This window comes from Pundamilia nyererei, unplaced genomic scaffold (assembly GCF_000239375.1).
Source record: "Pundamilia nyererei isolate P.nyererei 1_Seehausen unplaced genomic scaffold, PunNye1.0 scaffold00163, whole genome shotgun sequence".
In the NCBI taxonomy this organism is placed as follows: Eukaryota; Metazoa; Chordata; class Actinopteri; order Cichliformes; family Cichlidae; genus Pundamilia; species Pundamilia nyererei.
The window spans coordinates 710,228-722,670 of NW_005187564.1; the positions used below are offsets into that span (position 1 = coordinate 710,228).

At 37.3% G+C, this 12,443-nt stretch overlaps 1 protein-coding gene across 2 annotated transcripts; it reads left to right on the plus strand.

Moving 5' to 3' along the window:
- The first annotated feature begins 634 nt into the window (after positions 1-634).
- Positions 635-12,328, plus strand: spopla (speckle type BTB/POZ protein like a). 2 transcript variants are annotated; one of them, XM_005745701.1, is made up of 12 exons: positions 635-848; positions 2,027-2,108; positions 4,299-4,416; positions 5,338-5,459; positions 5,834-5,985; positions 6,090-6,217; positions 7,205-7,382; positions 7,973-8,028; positions 8,146-8,268; positions 9,965-10,107; positions 10,210-10,263; positions 10,801-12,328. In XM_005745701.1, exons 3-12 carry the CDS (start codon positions 4,339-4,341, stop codon positions 10,943-10,945), a joined length of 1,179 nt encoding a protein of 392 aa, XP_005745758.1. In that variant the 5' UTR covers positions 635-848; positions 2,027-2,108; positions 4,299-4,338; the 3' UTR covers positions 10,946-12,328. The 2 variants fall into 2 exon arrangements, with proteins under 2 accessions (XP_005745758.1, XP_005745757.1); XM_005745700.1 differs by lacking the exon at positions 635-848 and adding an exon at positions 857-1,055.
- The last annotated feature ends 115 nt before the right edge of the window (positions 12,329-12,443 follow it).

The window sequence follows — 12,443 nt, forward strand, 5'->3', positions numbered from 1 at the left end:
GGGGGGGGGGGGTGTTTAAGTTTAAACTACTCATTTATTTGTACTGCAATGTACTTAATTTTGTTGTAAGGCAATGTGTATATTCTCACCAGCAAAAATGAAATAACCCTAAAAAGATGTGAGAACCTGTAGGTAAATGTATAAATATATGAGTGCACAATCCTTTCCCAAAGTTACCAAGTCAAGTCAATTGATTCATATGTAAAAAAAAATTTAAACAACACTTGCTGGCTAATAGGGTTTTACAGGCACACACACTTGTAATCCAGGTCTCAAGAACCCAATTACAAACATGGAACTTACAAGTTACTTGATCTAAAATAAGTATTATAAGTCCACGTGGATGCTGATGAGGTACTATACTATCCAGTGTCTCAAAATGGCAAAGATTCACACTTATGTGTGTGTATTTGTGTATGTTTGTAATCCTATTGCCTGAATAGCCTAATCAATAGGTCTATCTAGTCTCCAGAGTAACCACTGCTATTTTCAGTTTTTAAGATCAGAGTTTAGCTGAAAGGGGAACATTATTATTATTATTATTATTATTATTATTAGCAGTAGTAGTAGTAGTATTATTAGTATTATTATAGTTGAGATGGAGGAAGACATGATCAGTCTGTGGACATTATCCAAATTTCGCGCCTGCGCAGTAGCTATATTTTCTAGCCATTCAAGCTACCCCAGCCAGCTAGACAAATGTAAGCTAGCAGAGATATAAATTAGACAAAGAAACCTTGTAAAGAGACTGAATGAAAAAGAGTTCAAAGTGACGGACCGTGAAAGGAGCAGGTGTAATACAAAGCTTTATGCGTTATTCGATATATGTGGGAGTATGAAATTGAGAGGTACGCAGTCACCACGTCTTTTTAAACTTTTTTGCCAGCAGCCAGTGTAGAGATTAGCTAGCTAGCCGCTAGTTAGCCGATGTTGTTTTCCCACCAGCAGGCTGAACCAAAGCGCTTCGTTAGGTAGCATCCTGTCTCAGCGAAGGCCCTTTTGTTTCACGCCGGCTAATGCGGGGTCTAAACAACACGGCACGGAATCAACTTGAGGTATCTTTAGTTATTTTGTGTCGCAGATGAGAAGTAATACAACTGATCTAAGTGTGCTGGGAAACATGCGAACAGATTTATTGCTAACATGTTGTGTGCTAGCTGATGACTATTCGCCGTATTTGCGGTCTGCTAAAGTGAAGTTAAGCTTGCTAATGAAAAGGTTAGCTACATACATATTGAACATAAAATCGATAAATATCAAAAATATGATGCTTCCCCTTTTATTACTGTTCTTATTTGAGCAAGTTTGTTGTTAAATGACGACATATGGTGAAGCGGCGTAAATGATGGTCTGGAAATTTGTATTGATACTTTAGCTAACATTGAGCTGTTGCTTTATTTGCTATTTATTTTTTAATGTTTTTCATACTAACGTACTGTTAGTCACACTTGTTTACATCTGGAAAACCGTATTGGGTAATGTAAGTTGTGAGGCTCAATACAACTCCTGCGTTGTAACTTTTAGCTAATGCAATCCAGCTAGTTGAATGTTAGTCCGCATAGCATCATCTGTGTTGTGTTACAGGCGAGGTAGCACAACTCCAGCTAATGTGTTGGCCAAAGAAAGTTGCAGGTGAATCTTAAGTTTAACACACAGACCTATCAGCCGAGCAGCCACCTAAAGGATGTGGCGAGCGATAAATTGTCCTAAATTATCGTTAACGTTTAGCAAAATACTACAAACCTAAATTACTCATCCGGATAACCAGTATGTTGTCGTGAGTGCTGCACTCAGTTTTTAATAACGTGGCATTCACGACTGATTTTTATTTATTTATTTAAGCAATCACTTTCCTGTGGTTCAATTTGACTTTTGGGGGGGGGGGGGGATAAATGTGACGGGTTTGTTATGAGCATTTTCTTCATTTCTAGATGCTTCTGTAGCATGGGGGCTCTGCAGTTACTACTAGATAGGTTGAACAGCTCTATATTCAAGGCCTAATATTTGTTTCCTTTTTTTTTTCTAGTATGTAACATCAAGATAAGGTCATGAAGGATCCAGTGATAACCTAAAAACATCCATCTGTGTACATTTCAACCATTCAAGAGGTGATTATAAGGAGTTGGTTCTTGCTCTTTAGGGCACTAGGCTCAGATGTGTGCAGACTTGATTGTGTAGATTCAGTTTGACTACTCAAAGCACTGATACAAGGCTTTATACTGGAAACCGCACATACACATTAGCATGAGTGAGCACTATAGCTTGCAAATTATATCACAATATTTCTAGGAAATTTGCCATAGCGATAATTCTGACATTACAGAGAAGGTAAAAAAAAATACTGAAAGATGTTTAAATGATGCTTGCAGGCAGCAGCATTTATAAGTGCAAGTAAATGATGAGCATTTTCCATTCTGCTTTTCCAGTGAGCTACTGTCACTGATGACATACTTCCTAATTTAAAACAATGCAGCGTTTATAGTGCAATAGTAGTGACAGTATGATTTAGCTGTAAGCAAACAAGTTGCTCGGTAGTGTTTTTCCTGAAAATTTTAACAATAACTACAGTGACATAAACTCATAGCTGTACAATACTGTACAGAATAAAGGAGAAAATCTTCCACCTAGGATGTTGCATCTTGGGTCCAGCTTTTATTTATTTCTTTATTACATGGTTCCACCATGTAAGCGCGTCAGTGATTTCCATCCACCGTTTGCCCTTGCTGTCATATGGAGCGCAAGCAGAAAGTCTTCCTGTGATGCTTGGTGGAGTCATTTGTTTTCTTTTGAGTCGGAAATCGTCAGCGCCTGTTGTCTCGTCCTTCTTAGCCTGGTTGTACTTGCAGTGTGTTTTTTTTTTTTGTTTTTGTTTTTATCTCAGAAGGTAAAATATGTTTGCTATTTCCACCTGTAGCAGGAACAGTTTTCTTGGAAATTTTTAAAAGTTCTGTTCTTTATTTGGAAATTGTGGAAGTAGCTCCATTTTTTAGGTACCAAAGTAACAGAGTAGGGAGTGTAAATGTATAGCATTGATATAGCAATCATATCACGATATATTTTTATAGAGACATAGAAAGAAGTCTCATCGGAGTCTACAATAATCCAAAACAGTTTCAGTCATACTGTGTCTACAGCAAATTCACTGACCGCTGGTTTTTATTTAATGAAATGTTTTCTTTAGGTGATAAAACTACATAATGTATGATCGTGTGCTATGGTTAAGCAAAGTCATAACACACACAGAGGAGTACAAGAACATTTTTAGGTAAAACATTTATGCATTTAAGATTAAGTTTACATTATTAGTATAATGTATTATAAAACATGGAAATGGCGACATCAGCTTGCCCTTTGACACTGGATATTGTCTCAGAATTGGAACACTTTTGGGCTCAAATTAAATATTGGAAATTAAAGAAACTTTACTTAATTTTTTTATGTAGCACATGGTAGGAGGGAGGTACAAAAGATGATTATTGCTAGGGATGTTTGCCAATTGTCTAAAAACATGACCAGTTTCATCATTTTTAATAGAAATTTACTCCAAGAAAGTGTGATAAGGATCACAGGGCTTTAGAGACTTTTGAACTTACTGCAAGAAAATATGAACTTAAATGATCTTACGTTAGGAGAAAAATAAAAATAAAACTGTGTGATCCAGCTCTGATAAATATGAGCAGTTATATGTAGGTTTTGGTATATTGCTGTCATAAACATGCACTGAATAAGTGAAATAAAAATGGCATTTGTATCTTGCCATTGTTAGAAAAATAGTATGGAGCACTTGATTTTTTTTTTTTTTTTTCAGAAATTTGTGGAGAGGCATGTCTTGTAGGTGTCCAAACATTAGACATACAGTTCGGACGAACTATAAATCCTGCTTTAATTCCTGTTCTGAACAGCCAACATCGTTTTGACCCTTTTTTTGCCAGCCACAACTGCTGAAAGATAACCTTTTGATTTATTTAGTTATGTAATATTGGCTGTTTTCATTGAAGCTTTTCTGTTTTGTTTTTTCTTGCTGTAATCATTTTTGTAATAAATCACGCTGACTATAGCTTTACTCAAACTTTGGAGATGTGCTTTTAGGGTGACTGGCGACTGGCTGTCAAGTTATGGTACTTTTTACATAAAGGAAAAGTACAGAGAATACAGTTAACTGTACATGAGGATGGTTTCATTTTCATTTTGTTTACTCATGTTTCAAATGTGTTTCCAGGCTGATTCATGAAAGCTAAACTTTATGCTGTTTAATTCTCGAGAAATACTCGTTGTTTATTGTTTTCTTGTAATGTTAGTGCTTTAAGGACGCAAGTGAGTGGTACCACAGAGCCAGCGATGTCACGGGTTCCCACTCCTCCTCCTCCTGGGGAGATGTCAAGTGGACCTGTGGCAGAGAGCTGGTGTTACACACAGGTATGGTCACAACGGTACTCTATTTGTTCTTTTCTGCACCTATTAATGATAGAACTATTTTTATTTTTTTTTTTATATAATTGTATTTGAAGTGGCAATCTCATACACATGTAATTACTGGTAGTAATGAAAAATAAAGGTAAATATACTACAGGTCACCAAATTCTGGGGGCAATAAAGAAAAATATTGACTCCCCCCCTTCCCCCCCCTTCCTAAATACTGCACATAGCTGAGTCTGTGAATAGCAGAGCTGAGAGGTTGATCTGTAGCCTGACATCTGCAGCTCCTCATCTAACTGGCTACACCCACTTTTTGTATTTGATAATAAAAGTAAATTCATCTCTTGCACACAGTGTGAAGCTGTAGCAGTAAGAACGGCTTATTTTACATTTGGGGTAACTTAATACAGCGTTTTACTCCCAAGTATGTTGTCAGAGGGACAGTATTTCTAATATTATAAACATATGAATATAAATATTTTGGTACTTTAATAAGCAAATTGCAGAGTAAATCATTATCAGGTTATCTCATTATAAATAGGCAGTGACCCTACAGGCATTAGAAAAATGAAAGCTTCTTGGTTGCCACTTTAAATGCAGATTTTTTTTTAATGTTAGTTTTAAAATCATATTTTCCTGTTTTTTATTCCCAAATTTTATTCTCCTAAGAATATTATTACTGAGGTCGGGGGTGGCACAGCTGTTAAATATCAACAGTAATCCAGCATACAAAAGATTACACCATACAACAGCAGCTAAATTGAATTTGGCCTTCATTAATGTTACAATTTTACATCTTTTTTGGGGGTTTTTTCTCTCCCTATAGTGACACTTTCCAAGTGATCAGAATTTACTGTGGGAGTATGTTAAGTTTCACATTAGGGGTCTGATGGGTCCTTATGTGTCTTATTCTTGTTCAAGGTCAAAGTTGTGAAGTTTTCCTACATGTGGACCATAAACAACTTTAGTTTTTGCAGAGAGGAAATGGGAGAAGTGTTGAAGAGCTCAACTTTCTCTTCTGGCCCTAATGACAAAATGAAATGGTTAGTACTCAAGATAAACCTTTTACTGCTGCTAGATGTTTGTTGTGTTTTTTTTTTTTCTTCTTCCCTTTAGTTTCTGTGGCCATCAAAATCACTGATGTGTTGAATAGCTTTTAGAGTTTTGGAACTGTAAACATGGTTTAGCTTTTTACTATTTATATCAAATGTTTTGCCTGATTGAGTTCCTAGAATTTTCTAGAACAAACCCGCATGTCAATAAAAAGTATATTTGTTTTCAGTATGTGAACTCTGCACATAGGTGATAATTACACACAGCTGCTCAGAAACATGAAAATTGCACCTAAGGGCGCGTCGCAGTACTGTTTTAAGTTTGTATGATAACTGACGTGCAGTGTTATCTGTTCGCTTGGCAGGTGTCTGCGAGTCAATCCAAAGGGACTTGATGATGAAAGCAAAGATTATTTGTCATTGTATTTACTTCTTGTTAGCTGTCCAAAAAGTGAAGTCAGAGCAAAGTTCAAATTTTCTTTGTTGAATGCTAAACGAGAGGAGACAAAAGCAATGGGTGAGTGCAGGATTTTGAGTGTTTTTTTTGGGTTCCTTTTCATTCCCTACTTGTAAAAGCTATAACAAGACTGCAATTTTGTTTTTTTTTCCTCTTGGTTGCAGAAAGCCAAAGAGCATATAGATTTGTCCAAGGCAAAGACTGGGGCTTCAAAAAATTTATACGGAGAGATTTCCTCCTTGATGAAGCCAATGGACTTTTACCAGATGACAAGCTCACCCTGTTCTGTGAGGTAATCTTTCCTTTTATTCTTCAAATTAAAGTGCTACCATTTTGTCTTTTTTGGTCATTATATTTAGCAACATTACAAATGACATGAACCACAATTTCTCTACTCGATTGCAGTCAAAAGTTCTATCGATTGTAAAAATTGTAAGCGATTAAATTCATATTGGGTTCTTTCCGCTAACATTTGGCTAGTGGAAAGAACCTGGTTGTCTTCTGTTTTTTTTTTTTTGTTTTTTTTTTTTGTACCAGTTGTTGTGTTATATATGGCTTTATAAAGTATTCATTTGTTATGTTAAATTTTAAATGAAGTCTTCAACATTAGACCACTCTTATATGAACTTAATTACACCCATGTTGCGACCTTTTAATGGATTAGAGCTCTTGACATGACCACATTACACCTGAGTGCATGCTGTGGTGCAACTTATTGTTAGGATTTGCTTCAAATGACATTGAACTGTTGGCAAAAGAAATGCTTCCCCCATCACACATCATTTGTGTTGGATCTTGTTTTCTGAAATAATTGAATTTGGTGTGTCAAGAAGAATGAACATCTACTGAAATCTTCTTTCAAGGGACAAGTTAAGTGAGGTGGCAGTGAATTTTCATGTACGTGCAATTGAGTTAGTATTGCTAGGATTACAATTTGCCAGCCAGCGTTTCCAGAAGGATTAAACAGTTTCAGAGAAATTGCCACTTTGATAAATAAATTGCATTCAAATTAAAGACAAACTGTCTCTTCCCATCAATTAGGGATGTCAGCAAAGTTAATTAATTTTGGATTTAAGTGGTTGTATGTTTTCAAGCATTTTGCCATCCTAATTGTAGGTTCCCTAGTCTGGATAATACACACTAAAAAGAAAGAAATCAAACACATATTGGCTGCTAAATGTTTGCTACATATTTGCTGCTGGATTTGTTAGCATGTTTTGACTTGATACAACAGCTTTAGTTTGTTTGTTTTTTTGTTTTTTTTCTCTCTGCTATACAGGTTAGTGTTGTCCAGGATTCTGTTAACATTTCAGGCCAGTCTAACATGAACATGCTGAAGGTACCAGAGTGTCAGCTGTCTGATGACCTCGGGAACCTGTGGGAGTGTTCACGCTTCACAGACTGCAGCCTCTATGTGGGAGGGCAGGAGTTCAAAGCCCACAAATCCATCCTTGCAGGTAAGACCTCCCTGGCCTCCACAACTTAAGTTTGTAACAACTCAGAGAAAAGCCCTCAAAATGGGCCAAGACAGACACATCTGTGCCGCCTCTGAACAGCTTCTGTGGAGAGCTATAAGTACCTCGAAAGGCTACGAGCAGTCTGTGTTCATGGCTTGATTTGTAGCAGCCTACTTCTGCAGTGGGTGCTAATCCACACCACTACCCCTGCTTGGCCCTGCTTGACCCAGATGACTGTAAGATTCAGGAGATTGAGAGGCTGGCTCTGCTCCCTAGTTCATCTTCATTAGACATGGTGGAAGCCTCAGTGCTCAAAGAGGAAGTGCTAACAAAGTGGCAGCAATATAAATTTTGCAGCATTTTATTTTAATAGTATAGATATTTGTGGACTTTTTACATCTGTCTTCTAAGATCTTAGTAATTTATGTGCTGTTTCCTTATGTGACATTGATGCGTATATGCCTGGATGAATTAAGACATTTTTATTTGCTTTGCTAATGTGCTCAATATTGTTGACGAGTCATTGGTAAATGTCAAAAGTGTATATTTTTTAATATATATTTTTATGCATTTTTTTTTTTTTTTTGCAGCGAGGTCACCAGTTTTTAATGCTATGTTTGAACATGAAATGGAGGAGAGTAAAAAGGTAGGAGTAAAACTTTAATTGTCACGTCCTCAGCAAATCCTTTCAGTACTGTTATTGCTTTTGTGTATATATACATACTAGGTTCTGTGCACTAAAGAAAGCCGTCTAAATTTGCAGAACCGTGTTGACATCAGTGATGTGGATCCTGATGTCTTTAAGGAAATGATGGGCTTCATCTATACAGGCAAAGCGCCAAATTTGGAGAAAATGGCAGACAATTTGCTGGCAGCTGCAGATAAAGTAAGTGCCCAGTGAGATTATGCTTTTATTTGACCAGACATCTACTGCCAGTTTCTCTTGTAAAAGTAGAAAATTAACCTTATACTCTTATGGTCTTGCTTTGTATTGTATTCAGTTACTAACTCACTAGTAACTTAAAGAGTGAAACTGTAAAGCTGAAATGGTAATTGTATGCAGTATTGTCATGGACAGTAGTGTACCTTGTGAGCGTTTGAAGCCTCCAGCTGTTCAGTGAATGGAACATGCAACACTATATGTAAGTCAATGAGGCTTAAGGGCTAATGCGGTCAGTTCTGTAATTATGTAGCTGTTAGCCGTCGTAGTCTGTATTTTTTACCTTTATTTATTTATGTATTTATGGGGGGGGGTGTGCTCATCCACAGTGTGTGCTTCCAAACACATACTTGTAGGCAGCTCTTCAAACTTTAAAGGGCTGATTTAACTAAGGTTGCTGATATGGTGATGTGGTTTCTCTTCTGTGTTGAGACTGATTTGTCTAATATTTTCGTCTAGGGCTGTTATTGTGTAGCTGGAAAAGGATAAACTGTTAGAAGAATCAAAACTGTACTGAGTGAGCTTTCTGTCATTCCCGTAAACACGGTGCTTCAGGGACGCTTCAAGGGAATTTCTTCAAAATCTGTACAAACCATTCTAACTCAGGGATGCATTTATTAGGTCTTACTGGTCAAACCTAAAGCTCTCTGTGACCTCACAAAACATTTTGTTATAAACGGTGTGTAAAAGATTGATGTGGACAACATTTAAACTTTCGTTGTCGACGTGTTTGTCACTGCTGTGTTGGTTTGCATTCAGAAACTATACAGATACAACATAAAGGCACAAATCAGGTAATTAGTGCTAAGCAGCAGGTTAATTAAGTCTTAAAATTTCACTCAACAAAACAGAAACGCAGGCTTTTCAGATCAGCTTTACCGCACAAACAGCCGTATGATTATTTTTTTTCAGATCATTCAATTCCGTTAAAATACTCAAGCATACTGGAGAGGTCCACTGTGGTGGCTGGAACTGGCAAAGTTACACCACACAGACAGCAGTCAGCTAAGGCTCCATGTGTCGGCACACCTGCCAATCAAAGCAGGCATCCTCCTAATATTAAACTCATACAGGATTCATGTCAAATGTCAAAATATATAATTTTTTTTTGGTTGTCGTTGTTGGTTTGGTTTGAGGGTTTTTTTTGGTTTTTACAGTTTACAATTTTTTTTTTTTAAGAAACATCCGTTCTCAACATGTTTAATGGTTCCTTTATTGTAATCACCTCTAATGGTAAAGCATCTCCAAGTATGAGGACATAAGAAGAGTTTTTGCACACTTGTACTGTAAACACAACACAAATTTCTTCATTCTCCCTTACATAACTCATAAGTTTAAACTGGATGTAAACTGCAACTCTACTGGTCGACAGAGGCATAGAACTGCAAGGTAGTGCTTTTAGTTTTCTTTAAAATGCTTATTAGAGAGTCTTCTGCTTCAGCATTTTGGATCCTCGTCATTTTTTCTCCATTTCTATTAGGATTGCTGAGTCATGCATTCCAGTAAATGATTGCATCCGTAGCCTTAATGTGCATTTGCACTAACTGTGATAAAACCGTAAGTCACCGGCATTTATTTAACGTGTAGACTATAATCGCTGCTCTCTGTGTTCCCCCCCCTCGTTCCATCACCTCCACCCCAGTATGCTCTTGAGCGTTTAAAGGTTATGTGTGAAGAGGCCTTGTGCAACAGCCTTTCAGTGGAGAATGTGGCCGACACCCTCATCCTGGCTGACTTGCACAGTGCCGAGCAGCTCAAAGCACAAGCCATAGATTTTATCAACAGGCAAGTATCGCAAAAAAGAAAAAAAAAACTCCAGTGATAAATTCCTGCTGCCATTTCTGTTTACCAGCCCTGAATGCTTACCTTTTTATCTCCTTGCCATAGGTGCAGTGTCCTGAGACAGCTGGGCTGTAAAGATGGAAAGAACTGGAATAGCAAGTATGTAATTAGCTGATATATGTGACACAAGATTAATACCACACTCTTATCTCTTTCCCCAACCAGATGCATTAGAATTCATTGTTTTAGCCCAGGTAGACAGAGTGCTATTTGCCTTTTCAGTTTGAAGCTCCATATCTTTGTATCCAAGTTATTAATAGACTCATTCCTGGATAAACCCTGGAAATGGAATATTTGTAGAATTTTAAAAAGAATGCAGGTGGTTGCCGTGGGAAGATTTTTTTTTTTTCTTACTTCTCTTCCAGATGATGTAGTGCAGTGTTACAGGACACCTTGAAATATTAAGCTTATTTCTCTCTGTTGTATTCACAGCGCGACGCATTCCACCGCTCTATTAATTTTAGTTTATGCATGTGTGCGGAAAGCACTAATGGCCCTTATTCAAGTTTAGCATACAACTCACAAATCAAATCCCACTTATTTGCTTTGTCATTACAATCTCATTTATGTTTATTGGTTTTTAATGTGCAGATTATCATGTCTGAGTATCTGACTTCATTTTGCATGTGCTTACAGTCATGCTACAGATATAATGGAGACTGCAGGCTGGAAGTCAATGATCCAGTCCCATCCTCACTTGGTAGCCGAAGCCTTTCGTGCCCTGGCTTCAGCACAGTGCCCACCCTTCGGTCTTCCCAGGAAGCGCCTAAAACAGTCTTGACTGCCCGACTGTGTCCCAGGACTTTACTGGAGGTGTGAAGCATGGGTTTACAAAAAAGGACTAGCAAGGATACCACTCTTTATTTCCACCAAAACTGAACACACTTGAATAAAGAAGAGTGGGGCTTTCTGGCCAGGGATGTGGGGGAGACTGGCACGTGGAAGACTGACATCAATTGACTGGGGGGAGGAAAAAAAAAATTGGTTCACTCGGTGTTGCTTGCTTGCTTTGCGGCCCGAACTGAATTCTGTTCAGACTGGGTAGCAAGTCAAGCTCTCTGCTACAGTTTTATTTTTCCTGTAATTTTCAAAATGGCCTTAATATATCTGCCATTGCTCTGGAGCTGCTCTGGAGTACTTTGTCTATTTTACTCTGTGCCTGCCTTGTCACAAAGACCAGGCCTCCTCCAGGTTGCACTAGTTCCCATGAATAGTCATTTTGATATGGAGTTCTATAGGAACGTAACAAAGGTTTAACTAAATGGGAAATATTATATATTTGTAATGTTTAGCCCGTTTTGTGACTAGACATTAAAAAGCATGAACACTTTCAGTGCAAGGTCAGTTCTTTACACTTTTTAAAAGATGTGTATGCCCCATATTGATGGCACCATTTCTATGTAAATGACAGTTGAACCATCTTCAAAAGACCAATGTACAAGAAAGTGTGTCCTATTGCGTATTTGTGGGGGGAAATAGTGATCTGCCATTATGAAGACAGTGTCGATCCTTGTGAAACATGTAAGACAAAAGTGTCTGTACTTTGGCCCTAATATATTAAAACATTGGAAGTATATGGACATATTTACTCAGTCTCCCATTTGAATGACTTTTTCCAGATCATACGTCTGTGAACTGTTATAGATTCAATTTTGAGAATTTGTTTCTTTAGTATTGCCAACATGCAAATATTATATATTCTCAATATATTGTGGTTAACTAAAAGTGGAGAGACTAATGCATGGTCATGTTATTGTCAAAAGAAAGTGTCCAAGTACCAATTTTGTTTTAACCATTTTTTTTTCTGCAATTATCTGACATATTTGTGCAGAATAAAATTAATTGAGTATGTGCAAAATCTTCCTCTAACATGCTTGGATATCTGTAGGATGCTGAGCATCACTTCTACTGGCAATGTTATTCTGTGTTTGAATGGGGGGTTGTCATTTTTTTATTCGGTCCGTCTTGTATGTTGTGGCGTGACAGACACTTCAGAGGATTTTGTAAATTACGAGTAGCATCATTTTTACATGATATTACTCATCATTCAGCGTCATGTTGAGATGTTGAAATGTTGGAAGCAAAAAAAAGAAAAAAACAAAAAGATGAAGTTGTTGTCTGCAAGAATGCCTGCATTAACCCATTAAAACATTTTCCAGCAGTCTGAAGTGGCCCAGGTTTTTTTTTTTTTTTTTTTTTTTTTTTTTAATATGTTTTTAACTGGAGAATGTTGAGCTCAATATGAAGAGATTTCAGTCTAAGGAAGGATGGTTATTATC